The sequence below is a fragment of the Mesocricetus auratus genome, unplaced genomic scaffold, assembly GCF_017639785.1.
Source record: "Mesocricetus auratus isolate SY011 unplaced genomic scaffold, BCM_Maur_2.0 Super-Scaffold_100003, whole genome shotgun sequence".
In the NCBI taxonomy this organism is placed as follows: domain Eukaryota; kingdom Metazoa; phylum Chordata; class Mammalia; order Rodentia; family Cricetidae; genus Mesocricetus; species Mesocricetus auratus.
In genome coordinates, this window is record NW_024429188.1 from 15,569,520 (window position 1) to 15,585,463 (window position 15,944).

The 15,944-nt window shown below is 36.1% G+C and overlaps 1 protein-coding gene across 3 annotated transcripts in view; it reads left to right on the plus strand.

Moving 5' to 3' along the window:
* Glra2 (glycine receptor alpha 2) overlaps nucleotides 1–15,944 on the plus strand; it is a 220,050-nt gene that overhangs the window by 42,901 nt on the left and 161,205 nt on the right. For all 3 annotated transcript variants that reach the window (XM_040744064.1, XM_005074196.4, XM_040744065.1), the window contains one exon: nucleotides 4,058–4,281. In XM_040744064.1, coding sequence (XP_040599998.1) covers nucleotides 4,058–4,281 — 224 coding nt within the window. The remainder of the gene's footprint in view (nucleotides 1–4,057; nucleotides 4,282–15,944) is intronic.

Consider the following 15,944-nt stretch of genomic DNA (forward strand, 5'->3'; position numbering starts at 1 on the left):
TAAAGAAGGGGTGATGATTATCTGTTTCAAAAACTCAAATTCTTTTTGATACTATTCAATTAGCCCCCCACTTCAGTTACTGAAATCACACTAATTTATTGTAAGTACTGCCTGTTAACAAAGTATTGACTTACAGATTCAATACAAATGCTCCCTTCTTTGATACAAGTGTTGGAGATATCTGCTTCACAGGACAGCATATAGCTGTTTACTTAAGGAATAGTTTTATGGATCATCATGATAATATAAGTTTTTAAATTCAATAATGTGTATATTCATTCATTAAAAGGCATATGAACTTGTTGGTATTTGACCCTTGTACTATTATTATTCAGCAGATATAATTTTGCATAATTTTAAACATTTAAGAAATTAGGAAGGGTTATATACTAAAAAAGTTATATTCTGTTTTTGAAATATCAGTTTATCCTTTCCTTCTTTTTTCCCCTTTTATTTAGTTGCTGATGACAATTGAAATTACAGGATAACAAATATATTTACAACACTCCCTTTATTAATGTTGAGACAGAAATATAAAATATTGGCAACGCAATGAATAGCCAAGGATATTTCATACCAGCTGTGTGCCACTCTCCCAAAGACTGGAGCATCAGAAAATACAGATGAGAATCTCTCTTTCCAGCTTCAAATGGCTGCCTGGAGAGATGGTAGTGCATTCTGTGTGACTTGGGGCATGTAGGTGCTGCTATACTACCCATGCCTCAGTAGTAGTTTCTGAGTCTTGGCACATTGAGCAGATGTGAGGGTTAGCTATATGTACATAAATGTATTTGCCATTAACTGCTGCACTGCAAGGAGTTACTGTGCCACTGATCTGAAATTCCATTCCTGAGGAACTCAGAGAAGAAGGTAGACAGAAGCTGACAAGGTTACCTGTTGTGTTATAACTACTGAAAGAGCTTTGAAGTTTCCTTTCATTCAAAGGTCGAATTATCACATTATAAGAGGATGCTAACTGACAAGAGATAGCATATTATTATGTCAATTGTTTCTGATATCTTAAAGAATAATCAATACATGCCATAAATCATATATTCTGTTAATTTGATACAGAAGATGACTTGCTCCCTAAATTACCAGTGAGATAATAATGCCCACATTCATCATAAAGCAACTGCCTACTACCATAATTTAAAATACAAGTTCTCCCATTAAATCTGGCACAGTTTTGAGATTATGGAAAATGATTTTGGAGTGTTGGCAGGTTTAAAAATCAAAGTGCGACATAAGCATTATGGATACATAAATATATCTTCAATATATTTTTAATTAGATTGAAAAGTGCACATATACCAAACAGTAAGATGTAATGATAAAGTTTGATATGAGTTTTTATGAGATAAAAGGGCCATCTTTATGTACAAATGCAGAGCTATGTATAATAGTGTAAAATAATTCAGCTTAAGGAAGCAATGTCTATGGAGTAGGCATAGCTTTAGACGGTATCAGAAAAAGGAAACTTGAAAAATTCTAAATTTGACATAAAAGACTATTATGGAATTTAGGTACTCATATTACCAGTGTTAAGACTATAATAAAGATTATTCAATTTATACATGGATTTTGTTTTTAAAATGAAATATATGCACATATATAATATAAATGTTTCTATTACCTTATCCAATGCTCCGAGAGTCAATAATGTGGAAACAAATTTTAGTACAAAGAAATATGTCATTTATTTGAAATAGAATCTGTCCTTAGAGAGTGCAGGCAATGTAAAAGAGAATATAGTCTGCATTTAAACATGTCTCTCAGTATTTACTTTCCCTTTAATATTTTATTGAGCCTGGAAGCAGCAGAAAAGTTAAAGAAAGACTACAGAATCACATAACTACTCTCTTATGATTTGTGTTATGATTAGATCATGAATTTATTTGTAAGGAAACAAAAATGATGAACTGATAAATTACATGTGCCAAACGTTTATTATAGTGAGCTAAAAGAATTACACAGGCATGGCTGCAAAATATTTTCTTTGGTTATCTGTTTCTCTGTATTCTTGGGGGGGGTCCCCTGTCTGTTCTTAAATACTTTAAAGGGTTGTTATTTATTTGTAAATGGTGTATCTAATCACAAAAATCATGAATGAATATTAATGACTACACATTCAAAGGAATAGATACTTATAAATCACAACTCCAATATATAATTGTTGGATACAAATATATTTCTCTTCTAATTATCATTGTCTGTAAATAGTGAAAATAATTTAAATGATCTTTGGACATTTAACACAAATTCATTTCCCAATTTTCTTGCTATAACATTCAAAATAGAATACCAAGAAACACTGAATAACGTTCATGGGAATTTGCTATGAAAATCTATGTTGAGATATTTTCTTAAAGGCCATCACTTTAATATTGTATGTCACTAATATTCTTTAGGATAGGTCAACAGCAAAATTAACTCATTCTCAGGAACACCAGAGGATCACAGGGGAATTGTGTTTGTGATTTTGTTGTCCACTGGTTTCTAGTTGGTTTCTTATGGCCTTTTGCATCCCCCAAAATACTCCCTGGCAAAGATGCTGCTGTTCTCCAAATAGTCTGCTAGTTAACCATTTCACTTTTGTCATGTCCAGCTATGCCCACTTACTGGGCTTAAGTATCTCTAGATTTGTTTAGAGGAAAGCCTCTTCTTTACTGCTTCCAATTCAAACAGGCTCCCTACCCTCTAATAATTCTGTTAAGAATGGATTCTCACTCCAGGAAACTAGAAGGAAATGGGCACCAAAAAACTGGAAAGGCCTCATTCCCTTACTTGGGAAATCTTAAGAGCATCTCATATACACCAACACATGTATGAGCTCTACAGTGCTGCGTTTTTAATTGTCCCTTCTTTAATTTTCACAAATCAAACTTTCTAATTCATTATTCACACAAGTCCCTAATTGTTCAGTAACAACCATTTTCAAAGAGATACTGAACTGCTAATAATCTCTTTCTGACCACAGTCCTCTGGTCTCTTTGAACAACTCCAAGAATGCTGGCATCCTGTCATTCTCTTCATCACTCACTGGGATAGCCAGTTGGGGTAGATGCTGAGTTCAGCCGACAAACTGCATCCACTCTGACCTGAGAATTTGCTGTACAAAAAAATTCTAAATAAATGTCACCTGCTAAGCTTTTTAAGTTAGAATATTTATATTCTACAACAGAAAACCTCAGGTAATTTGTTTTAATAATGCAGGCTTTCCAAAAGATGTAGGGTTTGATCATTGATTTACAATACTTAAGAACTAATAATTAGTCTTTTCCAGCCTACTTTAAGCACCTTTCCCAAGAACTATGACAATAATAATATTCTGTGAAATTGGTCATGAGTAGTCTATAATTTTAAATTGCCATAGAAATTTTAATAGGTTAGTATATACTTATCTCTAAAACTTTCTTTCTTTTGACCATGATGACTAATCAAAATATATCATCCCTTAGTGGTTTCCATAACACACTGAAATAATTCAATAAAATATGCAAGAATTTTGAAAGTAACTAGTTGTGAAGGAATCAACATGAAGCATCTTAATGTCGTTAAGATTTTAAGAATATTGGTCTAGAGTAACATGGTTTTATGGGATTTTCACTCCCAAATTGCAGAGTGGGTTTTCCCATACAGAGCATCTAAGCAAAAGGAGATTGCAAATCATGTCATTTCTGATTTAGAAAATGAATCAGGTTTATTTGGTAATCTGTCATGACAGTCTGACTTCTGTCCTCATCACTGCCTTTTTTGACAGAAAGATCATCTTGAATTAATATTATTTCAACCCAGAATTAATAATTGAAGCATAAAAATAAAGAAAGGAAACCTGTTTAATTGGTGTTCCTATTTGGTTGAATCTTCTTTGTCCTTTCCCTTCACCTCAAATCCGAGTAGAACTGGCAGCTTTATTTTGACCAATGTGTACAGAGACTTGTGTGACCAGACAAAAACACTATATCAAATCAGAAAGGTGAGAGGGAACTTAAATATCTTTCTTTCTTAAGCCAGGTTGGGCAGTAAGTAGCTCTTGTATATGACATATTTATAGGACTATCGAGTGAACATTTTCCTGAGACAACAGTGGAATGATTCACGGCTGGCATATAGTGAGTACCCAGATGATTCCCTGGATTTGGATCCATCTATGTTGGATTCCATTTGGAAACCAGATTTGTTCTTTGCCAATGAGAAAGGAGCCAATTTCCATGATGTCACCACTGACAACAAGTTGCTGCGGATTTCCAAAAATGGCAAAGTGCTCTACAGTATCAGGTAAGACTTTGCTGGTTATAACTCTTCAGTTCTTTGGGCCAACAGAAGCCTGACTGGTTCTTCAGGGCAGGATGTCTGTGAATATATGACTTTGTGGTCTCTTATTTATTTATTTTAATTTTAAATTAGGTGGATCAGTCCAGAAGTTCTCATGGTCATAAAAGTAAGTGCAATTCTTGACAACAAAATGTATCCAGTGGGTTTATGAACAGTTTATGGTATTATATAAACATCAAAACAAATATATTTAGTAACAAAATTACTAAATTTAATTCATTCTAATTACTTTGAACCATAGTATGTGAATTCCAGTTTCAATAGTTCTTTCATTAACCATACACAATATATTCAATGGATCAACTTGATCATCAAGAGCATACTCTGGTGGAGTAAGTATGCCCTTTATCCTAACTTCATTTGTGCTTCTCAATAAGCATATGACCTTGAGACCTTAATGTCTTAATTTTTATTAGGCTTTAATTTGGTACAGAAATCTTCCAATATTGCTTTTGTTCTTAAACAGGATCCCTGACCCAGGTTCGTCCACAATTCCATATGCAGCAAAACCTGACCCTGAACTTTTGAGCCTCCAGCCTCTAATTCCTGGGTGGTGAGGTTACAGGCATGAGCTAACAATCATTGTGTGTGTGGCACTGAAGATAGAAAAAATTTCCTGTTATTCTTATTACTAATATTCATTTTTTGTGGCTCTGTGAGTTTCTTATTTTTTCCTGCCTTGTATTTTAGTTGCTACCATACATGAGTGACATATAAGGACATGAGTGTTTTAATCATAGCATTGATATTTTTGAATCATATATATGTAGAATAAAACTAGCTTTGGCACTTACAAAGTTCTAGGATCTACAAAATCCAATTACTTTCATTGTCAGACATGGATCAGCATATCCATCTGTAGATATATTCTTGTGAAAATTAAGTATGTAGACATCAGAAAATGTTTTATTTAAAGGGACAGATTGCACCCATTTCCAGTGTGCAGGCTAAATGACAACTATGTGTGCCATTTAGTTAAAATAGACCATAGAAAAATACAAACAATAATTTAATAACTCAGGAAAATGCTGGTACACTAGACCCCATTCTTTGGCTATGGCTGGCCAGGCCTTGACAGAGATATTATAAAACACTTTGCCATGGAGCTCATGTTTGATATATAAAGCCTGAATCTTAAAAAGGATGTTCTTTTTAAATAACAGTAATGTTTTACCTCTTCTAAAGGACTGGTGCAGGATACTCTAGAAGAGAGGCAATACACCAAATAACTAGTGACATTTCAAAGGCCCTTTACAAAGTACTCCATTATTCTCTTCTTTAGTACCATCCCCAAAAAGCAACAAATTTGTGTTCTTATAAATACTTTTCACAGGTTTGCAGACTCACCACCATTTAAGAAAATTTTTTCTTAAAAAAGACAAAGGTTTAAAATTGATAACAATATGGCCAATTTGTTACATAAAATATCTTTCTGTGTATAAATGGTTCCTTTAAAAAACATCTGTTTATATTTAAAAATCAATAGATAAAAATTCAATGTTTTTGTATATTCTTTTGTAAGAATTTATTCCTGTGTCTGTGACATATTCGGGATCCTTTACATTATGAAAAAAGAAATTTTGTTTATTTTGAATGGCTGAAGCTAAGGCCTCTTGAGTTTCTATTACTCTACTTTTTTCTAGTAAATTACCTCATGAGTTAAGTTAAATAAAAGAATTATGTATGCAAAAAGGAACCTGTTATCGCCAGGTGGGGGGGCATGACTTTGATCCCAGTACTTGAGAGCAGAGGCAGGAGGATCTTTGTGAGTTTAGTGCCAACCTGGTCTACAGAGTGAGTTCCAGGACAGCCATGGCTCCACAGAGAAACTCTGTCTCGAAAAAACAAAAAGAAAAGAAAAAGTAAACCATTATACAATTTGGTTCTTTACTGCATATGCCATTCTTACACCTAGTAACTCCAGAGCTTGTTTTTGGTTTACTGTTTAGTGCCTTGTGGAATGGAGGAGGCTGTTCACTGGGGAAATGTGGCAGTACTACTGCTTTCAGAAAGAGTTAGAGAAATTCCCTCGATGCCCATTGCATTGTTAAGGAAACAATATCCTGCATGATAATCCATTTGTCTTGTGTAAGATGCAGTGTTGGGCATGATCTAAGTTGATGTGGCCTGATAGAATGGGACATATGTAGAGCATGATGCTGGAAACGAGAGTTATAAAAAGTAACACAGTGTATCAGCTGCTTCAGCTAGTCCTTTGGGCCTTGGGTGGTGTTTGTGCTAGTAAATACCTAGCTAGCATTGTGCACTGCTAAAATAAAATCAGGTTGTCATCATTTCATTTTGTACTGTGGATGCTTCTCCGTTCTATATCAGTGAAGGATATATGTTACCCTGATATAGATCCAGAGGCAATTGCTCTGTCTCTGGTTCTGAAATGTGACACATTACTCATTGCTTAGATTCTGAGGAATTTGTTCATTGGCAGGTTGTGGATAGTCTCTGAAATCTGAGGAGAAAAGTCCTTGGTGAAGGAGAACTACAGATGCCACATTCAAGAAACACAAACTTTGGCCAATTGAACTTCAGAAGTCTAATGTTTTACTAAAAGGGTTTTCAATGAGCCAGACAATATCTTGGACATAAAAGATGCAGAAATTCATAAGATGTGGTCCTTGCCCTAATAGGGCTCAATTTTAATGAAGCTTGTGGACATATAATCAATTAAGAAATACCATTAAGTAGGAATAAGTTAAAGAAAAGTAATCATAAATTTACAAATTGTGTTCTCAAAATGATGCTAGAATTTGAAGGTCAGAGTCTACATTTTTGAGGCATTAGATTAAATTATTTATTGGCCAAGAAGTTATTAGTGTTAATATATTCCCAGCAGAGGATTTGATTCAAGTTAAAAGTGAAGCAGGCAATAGTTTTTGATTTCTAAAAGGTGCTTAAAAAATCACAAAGAGGAGTATCATATCCATTGTCTTCATTACAAACAAAACCAAAATTCCCAATACTTTATATATGCTTTCAAAATGGCAGGAGCCTAAAAGAAACAGTAGTGGATTAAAAGAAGTCCATATGTAGACTAAAAGTTGGTTACCCCTGAATCTGATGTTTGAGACACACAAGGAAAAGTCAAATAAGTATTTTCAATGGGAAGCAAATGTTAGCAAATTTCTAACCATTGATGCAAGACACAGATTTGGTTGATGAAAACATGTCAAAACCATTTTTGCTCATTTCTCTTCAGATTCTTTGTTTAATATTAATTTATGGTGTAGTTCACTTCCTTTGGCTGTGATAAATACCTTCACAAAAAATCTTACAGGATAAAGGGTTTATTTAAGCTTCTAAATCCAGGTTACTGTCTACCATAGGAGGGAAGTCAAGGCAGGGGATTCAGAGAGCTAGTAACATCACTTCCACAGTCAAGAGCACAGAGAAACGAATGCACACATGTTTACTTGTGCTGAGATTGCTCTATTCTTATACAGCTCAGGATCACCTTTCATGTACTAGAGCTGTCCATACTTGACTGGGTCTCTCCATACCAATTAAATTAAAGCAATAACCCACAGACATGTCCACAGGCTAACCCTATAAATATAGAATCCGTCATTGATACTCTTCCCAGGTACGTGGTTCTAAGTTATGGCAGGTTGCCTATCAAAGTTAGCCGCTACAACTTCCCTAATATGTTTTATCACTCTTCAACTATTTTATGACTGTTTTATTTTATTTTCAAATAAATTTTATTTAAAATTGAAACAAACTTATTTTACATACCAACCCCCGTTCCCTCTCCCTCCCATCCTTCCATGCCCCTCGCCAAACCCTCATCCCATTCCCCCATCCACTCCCCAGGGACACACTCCAACTTTTTAAAGTATTTTTCTGACTTGACAAATTAATCATTCATTGCCAAAGTATTAAGGATATACATTGTGCCTTGTTCATCCTCAGAGAAAGTCAGATTATAAAATGCACAAATTCATAGGAATCAGGTGAACCTTTTGTGTAACATGTTATCATTCCATGACGTTTTATTGAGTTTATTATAACAAATGGTAATAAAGGTCAGACTATCGTAGGACGTGGTGGGCCAAATAAAAGGAAAATGAAGACGGTGAACATTTCAGAAGAGAAGTTTGTTTCACATGACTACTGTCTCATTATTGGTAACAGTTTTCTTCCATTAAATTACAACACTACTGAGAGTTCCCCTTCCTAGTTTCATTTTGTTTCTGTGATAAGAAACTGTGAGCTAAAGCAATTTGCATAGGAAAGGATTTGTTTGGCATATGCTTTCATATCACAATCCATCACTAAGTGAAATCAGGACATGAACTCAAGATATAAACCACAGAGGAATGGTGCTTTCTGGCTAGTTGTCTGACTCTGACTACCTCCTGAAAGGCTGAGAACTGGCTTATTTTGAGTCCTTGGAGACCTTAGCCCTCAGAGTCATCCAGCAATGGCTAATACTAGTGATACCTAGAAGCTGGTAGTTTTTCTATCTGGGAGACTGGGTGCCTTAGTATTCCCAATCTGGTGCAAAAGGGTTAGAGGGGTCCTGAAGAGCCATTGGCCCTTTGTCTAATTCAGAAGCCCAGAAAACTTTTCCTAACATAAGTGAAGGACTCGGTGACAGCAGCAGCAGTAGCAGCAGCAAGAGCAACAGGGTAAATTAACTCGGTGGCAAGAGAAAAGGCCAAGTGAGCAAAGAATAAATAATCTTTCTTCACTCATGATCCCCCCTTTTTATCTGAGTTACTATCAGAAGAGGACACCCACATTTTCAATTGGTCTTCCCATATCAATTAAGGCAATTAAGACAATACTCCGTTGAGGCTCTCTGTTCAGATTATTTTAATTTGTGGCAGATTGACATTTAAAACCAATTGTCACATGCTCTCAAACCATCAATAATTAGAGAATTGCTTCTGCACAAAAGCTTCTGCTTGTCTCATCATCAACCTTTACATGAGCTTAAACCTACCTTTTTTATGACACTGGAGAGAAGATGTCTATAAATCCTTTTTGGTTCAGTTCCCAGTTATAGGAGTTGATGATTCAGTCTCCCACCTTCCTCATGCTGCCTGAGTTGTAATATAAAACCCACAGGGACTGACAACACTCCTTGTCCCTCTACAGATAAATAGCAGATACCACTGAGAGTGGATAGAGTGTAGATTTCTAGACAGACACCCAACTGTGGCCCCTAAATGATTCTGTCCACACATAAAAGACCAATTTTTCTACATTGCCTCTTATTCTTGACTCATAATGGAGTCTTATTCAAGAGCTTCAAAGGATTATGACTCTAGTTATGGAATGATTTTTAATAGAATAAGATAAAATAACATTATTTATTTAGATGCAGGAACTGAAAAGAAAATGTACACTGAACTGAGACTTACCAAAAAGCTATGATGATGATGCTTTGGTTATTTCACTTATGGTTTTGATGAGCCCCAGAAACACATATTTGTTAGTTATGAAAAGTTTGTGATCCCTTCTGTATATACACAACTAGACTATGTTTATCTTTATATATTATAATACAGGAAGACAGTATACTCATTATGTAATCTTGTATCCAAACATTCATTAGTTTTGTGACATGACTTAATGTAGTAATTAATGACTATAACATGAGCACCCACACTAGAATTAAGCAGTAAATCAGGGAGATGCTGGGATATGCAATGAAAACCCATGATTTCATTTTTCTTAGAGGCACTTATGGTTCTGAGAGTGGGAGGAGCTGGCATTAACTACACTGGTAGATTAAGCAGGAACTGAGCTAAATGACTTTATGGAGAGGGTAGATTTGGAGAAGGACCTTCAAAAATGGACCTGTTGGGGGTAAAATTATGAAGGCTTTGAGAGTATGTTGTGTATATAACAAATTCTCATAATTTCTGGAAAGCTCTGTGGAGTTCCTGATTGAGTTCATAAAAACAAATAAGCAATGGAGTGGCTCATATGAAACGCAGTTGGGACCCTCTTATGAACATTTTAAGGAAACGAAGAAATTGTTCACCAAAATATATGGAAGCTAAATAACTACTTTTCTTAGGGTTTCTATTGCTGTGAAAAGACACAAAGACCACAGCATCTCTTATAAAGGAAAACATTTAACTGGGGTTTGTTTACAGTTTCAGAAGTTTAGTCCATTTTCATCCTGGTAGGACAGGTGGTGTTCATGCAGATATAGTGCTGGATAAGAAGCTGAGAGTTCTACATCTTGATCCATAGGCAGCAGAAGCAACTGTGTCCCATGCTGGGCATAGCTTGAGCATATATATGAAAACAAAGTCCATCCCCACAGTGGCACATGTCCTCCAACAAAGCTACACCTACTCCAACAAGGTCATGTCTCCTAATGGTGCCACTCTTTATGGGTCAAGTATTCAAATACCTGAGTATTTGACAGCCATTCCTATTTAAACCACCACACTGCTTGTCTTTGACTTCATCTGACTGGACTAGCAATAGAAATATTTACCTCCATTTAGAAGTAACTTTTCACTGCATTAGCATTAATCAGTTAGCTCTCCAGGTAATGATGTAGAAACAGAATACCAGGAAGGTATCCTGGGACAATATGATAAGCACATTCCCTTCCTTCATTTAATCTATCCTCTAAGATCACAAAGCAGGTCTCTCCAACCTCACCAGATCATCATTCTGACTTAGTTTCCTCTCCAAAGTGGGACTTATCCATGAGAGCAGGCACAATCCAGTCCTTCTAGCTCTATAGAAACTTTTCTTTAAGACAAAAAGCTCCTTCCTGAAAGAGTGAAATGTTTCCCTGTGTTCTCTACAACTTGAGAACAAGAAGAAGTCCTTCATTTCAAAATGCCCGTGTCAAACTGCTTTTAGATCTCAGAACTCTTCCCTCCCAAAATACATATCCAACCACAGAAGTGGGAAAGCTGATTCTGAAGCAATAAAGGGAAGTTTGAAATCCCTGTGATATGAGGTGACTTTAAAACTGTCAGTGATAGTTTTAACTATGACAAATGCTGACCAAGTTTCACAGTCTCAATCCCAAACATGTTTCTGTGAGCAGGAGAAATTGTCGGGCATTTTCAGAATGCTAAGACCTATATACTTTTAGACAGTTATACAGAGGTGATTTACTGGATCAACAATTGGCTAGTTTAAAGGGCAGCCTGTTGTTACTCATCACCTAGATCCTCTTATTTTAGGAAGTCAAAGGAAAAGCCAGAGGTTCGGGTGAAGCTGTCTTCTGTTGACAAGGGCTTCTTCTTGGTCCATACTGCTGTTCTTAAAAGAATCCCTGCATGGCATTAGTCCTTAATAAAACAATCATAATGTGCCGTGGCTCTCTCAAGACACCTAAATTACTTTGGTGCATTCTTCTATATTACATTCTAGAGCAGTGGTTCTCAACCTTCGTAATGCTGCAACCCTTTAATACATCAAGTTGTAATTACCTCCCACCATAAAATTATTTCGTTGTTACTTTGTAACTGTAATTTTGCTACTGCTATGAATTGTAATGTAAATATTTTTGGAGATAGGGGTTTTGTGGTTGAGAACCACTGCTCTGGAATAAAGATGTTTCATTTATGTTTGACTCATAATGGAGTCTGATGCAAGAGCTTCAAAGGATTATGACTCTAGTTATAGAATGATTTTTAATAGAATAAGATAAAATAACATTCTTTATTTAGATGCAGGAACTGGAAATAAAATGTGCACTGAACTGAGACTTACCAAAAAGCTATGATGATGATGCTTTGGTTATTTCACTCATGGTTTTGATGAGCCCCAGAAACACATATTTGTTAGTTATGAAAAGATCCCTTCTGTATATGCACTATGTTTCAAGCATTTAAAGCTACAAACATCTGTACTTTAGAAGGTATAATGTGATAACTGGTCAGTAATTAAAAGACAGATAATTAGGTACATAAATAATTATGGAAGTCATTGATAACTCAATTACTTCAAAGAACAATGAGACAACAACAAAAGACATCTCTTTTCAGATGAAAAATATAAAGCGTAAAGTGAGCTAGGCCACTAATAATAAAATACTATGGAGAAAATGTCAATTCTGAGAGCCAGAAAGATGTGAATTCAGATCCAATGTTATTAAGTGACTATAAGACGTTATTTAACATTTCTCAGAACTGTAGTAGTTTTAAGTTCTTCATTCATACTATGTCGTCAATGAATCTCTTGGAGGTTAAAAAGGAAAGAAAGTATAGAGACAATTCTCCCTACCACCCACCCTAATTTATAGATTTACATATTTCCTATTCAGTACGTAGGCCATCCACATTTTATTCACTTTCCATACTTAGTACAAAGCAGATATTCTCCTGACCTTGTGTTTCCTCATTTGAGGAGGCAAATGACTAATAATGGGAGTAATAATTGCATTTCTTTTCAGATAATAATTAGGGTGGTTCTGATCTTCCACTTTAGCTACTTGTTAAAAGTAAAGTTAGTGACTGTGCTTGATTTTATGTGGGACTTTTCCTGGGGAGAGACAAACATCTACCTATACACCTCACATCTACCTATACACCTCACATCTGTCATTGACAACAGATCTCAGAACAAAGAAAGGATTCTACTCAAGTGCTTCTTGGTAAATCAATGAATTCATTGGATTTCTTATGAGCACATGGGTAAATAAGCAACTTATAAGACCATAGTTTCTCAGAAATAGCTGTATCACTGGAAACTTTGATAGTGATTGATGAAGGCTACATTACTGAAGTTCCCTGCTCAATTTGTCAGTCACTCCACCAAAAAGTCCCCTCTTCCTTCCTGAGAAACGTTTTATTTTTTTATATCACCTTAAAGGGAGATCCAGTGAGCCTGTCAACTTCCATTAGGTTCTTGAGGCATAAGGCCCTTACCTCTCCCTCCCCCAGGACTGAGTGCTTCAATTTTTTTGTGGTTTTACGAGACAGGGTTTCTCTGTATTGTTTTGGAGGCTGTCGGTCCAGCCCGGCCTCGAACTCACAGAGATCCGCCTGCCTCTGCCTCCCGAGTGCTGGGATTAAAGGTGTGCGCCACCATCGCCCGGCTGAGTGCTTCAATTTAAAGTAGCTATACATCATTGTTCCATCAAGCATTAATCATCTCCTGGGTGTGGTAGCTCATGTCTTTAACCCCCACACTCAGGAGGCAGTGGTAGGTAGATCACTGTGAGTTTAAGGCCAGCCTGATGTACATAGTAATCTCCAGGCCAGTCAGTGCTACATAGTAAAATCCTGTCTGAAAAACACTTATCTTACCATCAAGCCCCAAATACACTTTTTCACAAATCTTTGCCACCATAAGAGCAGTTAACAATCCTCCCTTAGTTACTGCACTAGAAATCTTCATTTTGTGATGTGCTAGTGAATTAACACACACAATTATCTTCCCATCTGACAGTAGGTAGAAAGTTATTTTGGTTTGCTTAAAACCATGTCTACCTTTCAGAGAATGCTGTCATTTGTTCTGGAGTCCCTCTACCCCTTTGTCAAAAGTAAGATGATCCCAAACAAAGTGTTAAGGTTACTGCTATCTAGAGCTTTTTATCTATCTCCATATCATGGCTGCTATTAAGAGCTGTAAGACAAAGTGGCAAGGATCAAGTCATTTCTTATTATTTTAATGTACGGGCTAGCAGCAGTTTATCTTTGAAACTGTTTGGATGTGTAATTAAATGCTAGACATGAAATGACTTTAAAGTTTATTTAAATCTGCTGGTTGGAGCACTTTTTTTGGTGTTCCGTTTAGCCCTCTCCTTACTCAACACCTTCAAAACATTCAGGAAATATGAAATATTCAGGAAATATGAAAGCATCTGGAACTTTGAGCTGAACATTTATTCAATGCTCTCCAAGTGGAATCCAACCCAGATTTGGACTTAATTAACACGAACCAACCATATGTGTGCACATTTTTTGAAAAGACCACACACAGATGGGAAGAGTTATTATATTTTTTGTCCCTCCTAGCTGGTATTGCTCAATGCATATGGGTATTTCATGTGATGCCTGTTTAATGTTTGGTAAACATGTACCTTTCTACTCAGTCACTGAAATTTGAGGCAGGAAAAAGGAAAAGAACAGTTGAGAATCCAGGAAATGTTGCCCTTAGTCTCCTCCATTTCCCAAGTTCAGAAGGAAGAAACAAAACAACAGGGTTGCTTATTTGGAATCAACTGAGAGGAAAATGTAATCTTGCAGTTTAGGACCAACCTGCATATTTGGGCCAGTCTAAGACAACAGTGAAAATGTGATATGCCTCTGCTGCCCATCCCCACTATTCTAAGGCCTGGGCTATTGTTGCTTTAATTTTAATTTTTTACTTCCATGTAAGACTATCAGTATCAGAGTCTGCTCTTGGAAATGTGCATAGCAGACCCAGGAATTTATCAGCTGCTTTACACAAAGACAGACATGACTATTAGTACTTATAACATCTTCCTAGCTTTGCATTTTAGTAGTCATGAGATTAAATGTTTATTAGTTGATTACAGTTAACAGCCAGGAAATAGTAGGATTGAAGGAAAATCTAGATTCTTCTAGAACTCAACTCCTAATAATTTACACAATGTTTATATGAAGAGTCTTATCAGATATAGTCATCCCTGTGCTCATCCATGGGTCAGGGGATCAGAAAAAAATGAGGCATGGAGTGAACTCAAAACAGTAATTTCACTACACAGTTCCCATAAGAATAATTTTAAACTTTTTATTCTTTCCTTGTCTGACCATTGGGCTAATAATAATTTTGTGATGTTATAAAACTCCTTATGTGTGTACCTTTCTTTTCAGTTATGAAGCATCAACTGATTAGTTCAAGACACCCTTCTCTAGATTTAGAATGTGGTTACTTATCTAGGTCCCAACAGTAGGCTCATTCTGTTTGGAGGTATAATTTACAATATCCAGAAAAAAACTGTTTAGGTCAGGGAAAACAAGACTCTTTAAATGGAGAATTGGGAAAACCATTTTAAAGTTGAAGAATGCTGGTGTGGTGTGAATGCCACGCCTTTAATTCTAGCACTTGGGGGCAGAGGCAGACAGATCTCTGTGAGTTTGAGAGTAGTTTGGTCAGCATGGTGATCTCTAGTCCAGCAAAGACTACACAGTGATATCCTGCCTCAAAAAAGTCAAAGAATAAACTCTCAGATATTAAATATTCTCACATCAAAGTCCAACTTTCACGTTGAGGAAATTTTTATTTCAAGTGTTTCACATAAGTTGTCCCTAAATATTGGCAAACTATTGTTATATACAGTTATAAACTAGGTGGAGTCTTGCCTAACAGCATCTTCTCTTCCTAACCTATCTCCTGGGCTTCTTGCTGCACTTATTGTTGGTTGCCAGTAAACTAATCTTGGCTTCAGTGCCCCGACTCTGCCAACATGCTCTCTAGGATGACCTTGATCATCTCTCTCATATCATTGTCCTAATACAATCACATAGAAGCCTACCTGGAGCTATGTGCCCTACCCTGATGCAAAATAATATTTCCCCAAAAACAATGGTTATGCTTCTGAAAAGTTACAGTTTCAATTCTCAAGTTTTTCATGTTTCGTTTACCAATCCCTCCTTTTACTTTATTATTTGACAGCGAGGTTATCCCTTGGGATG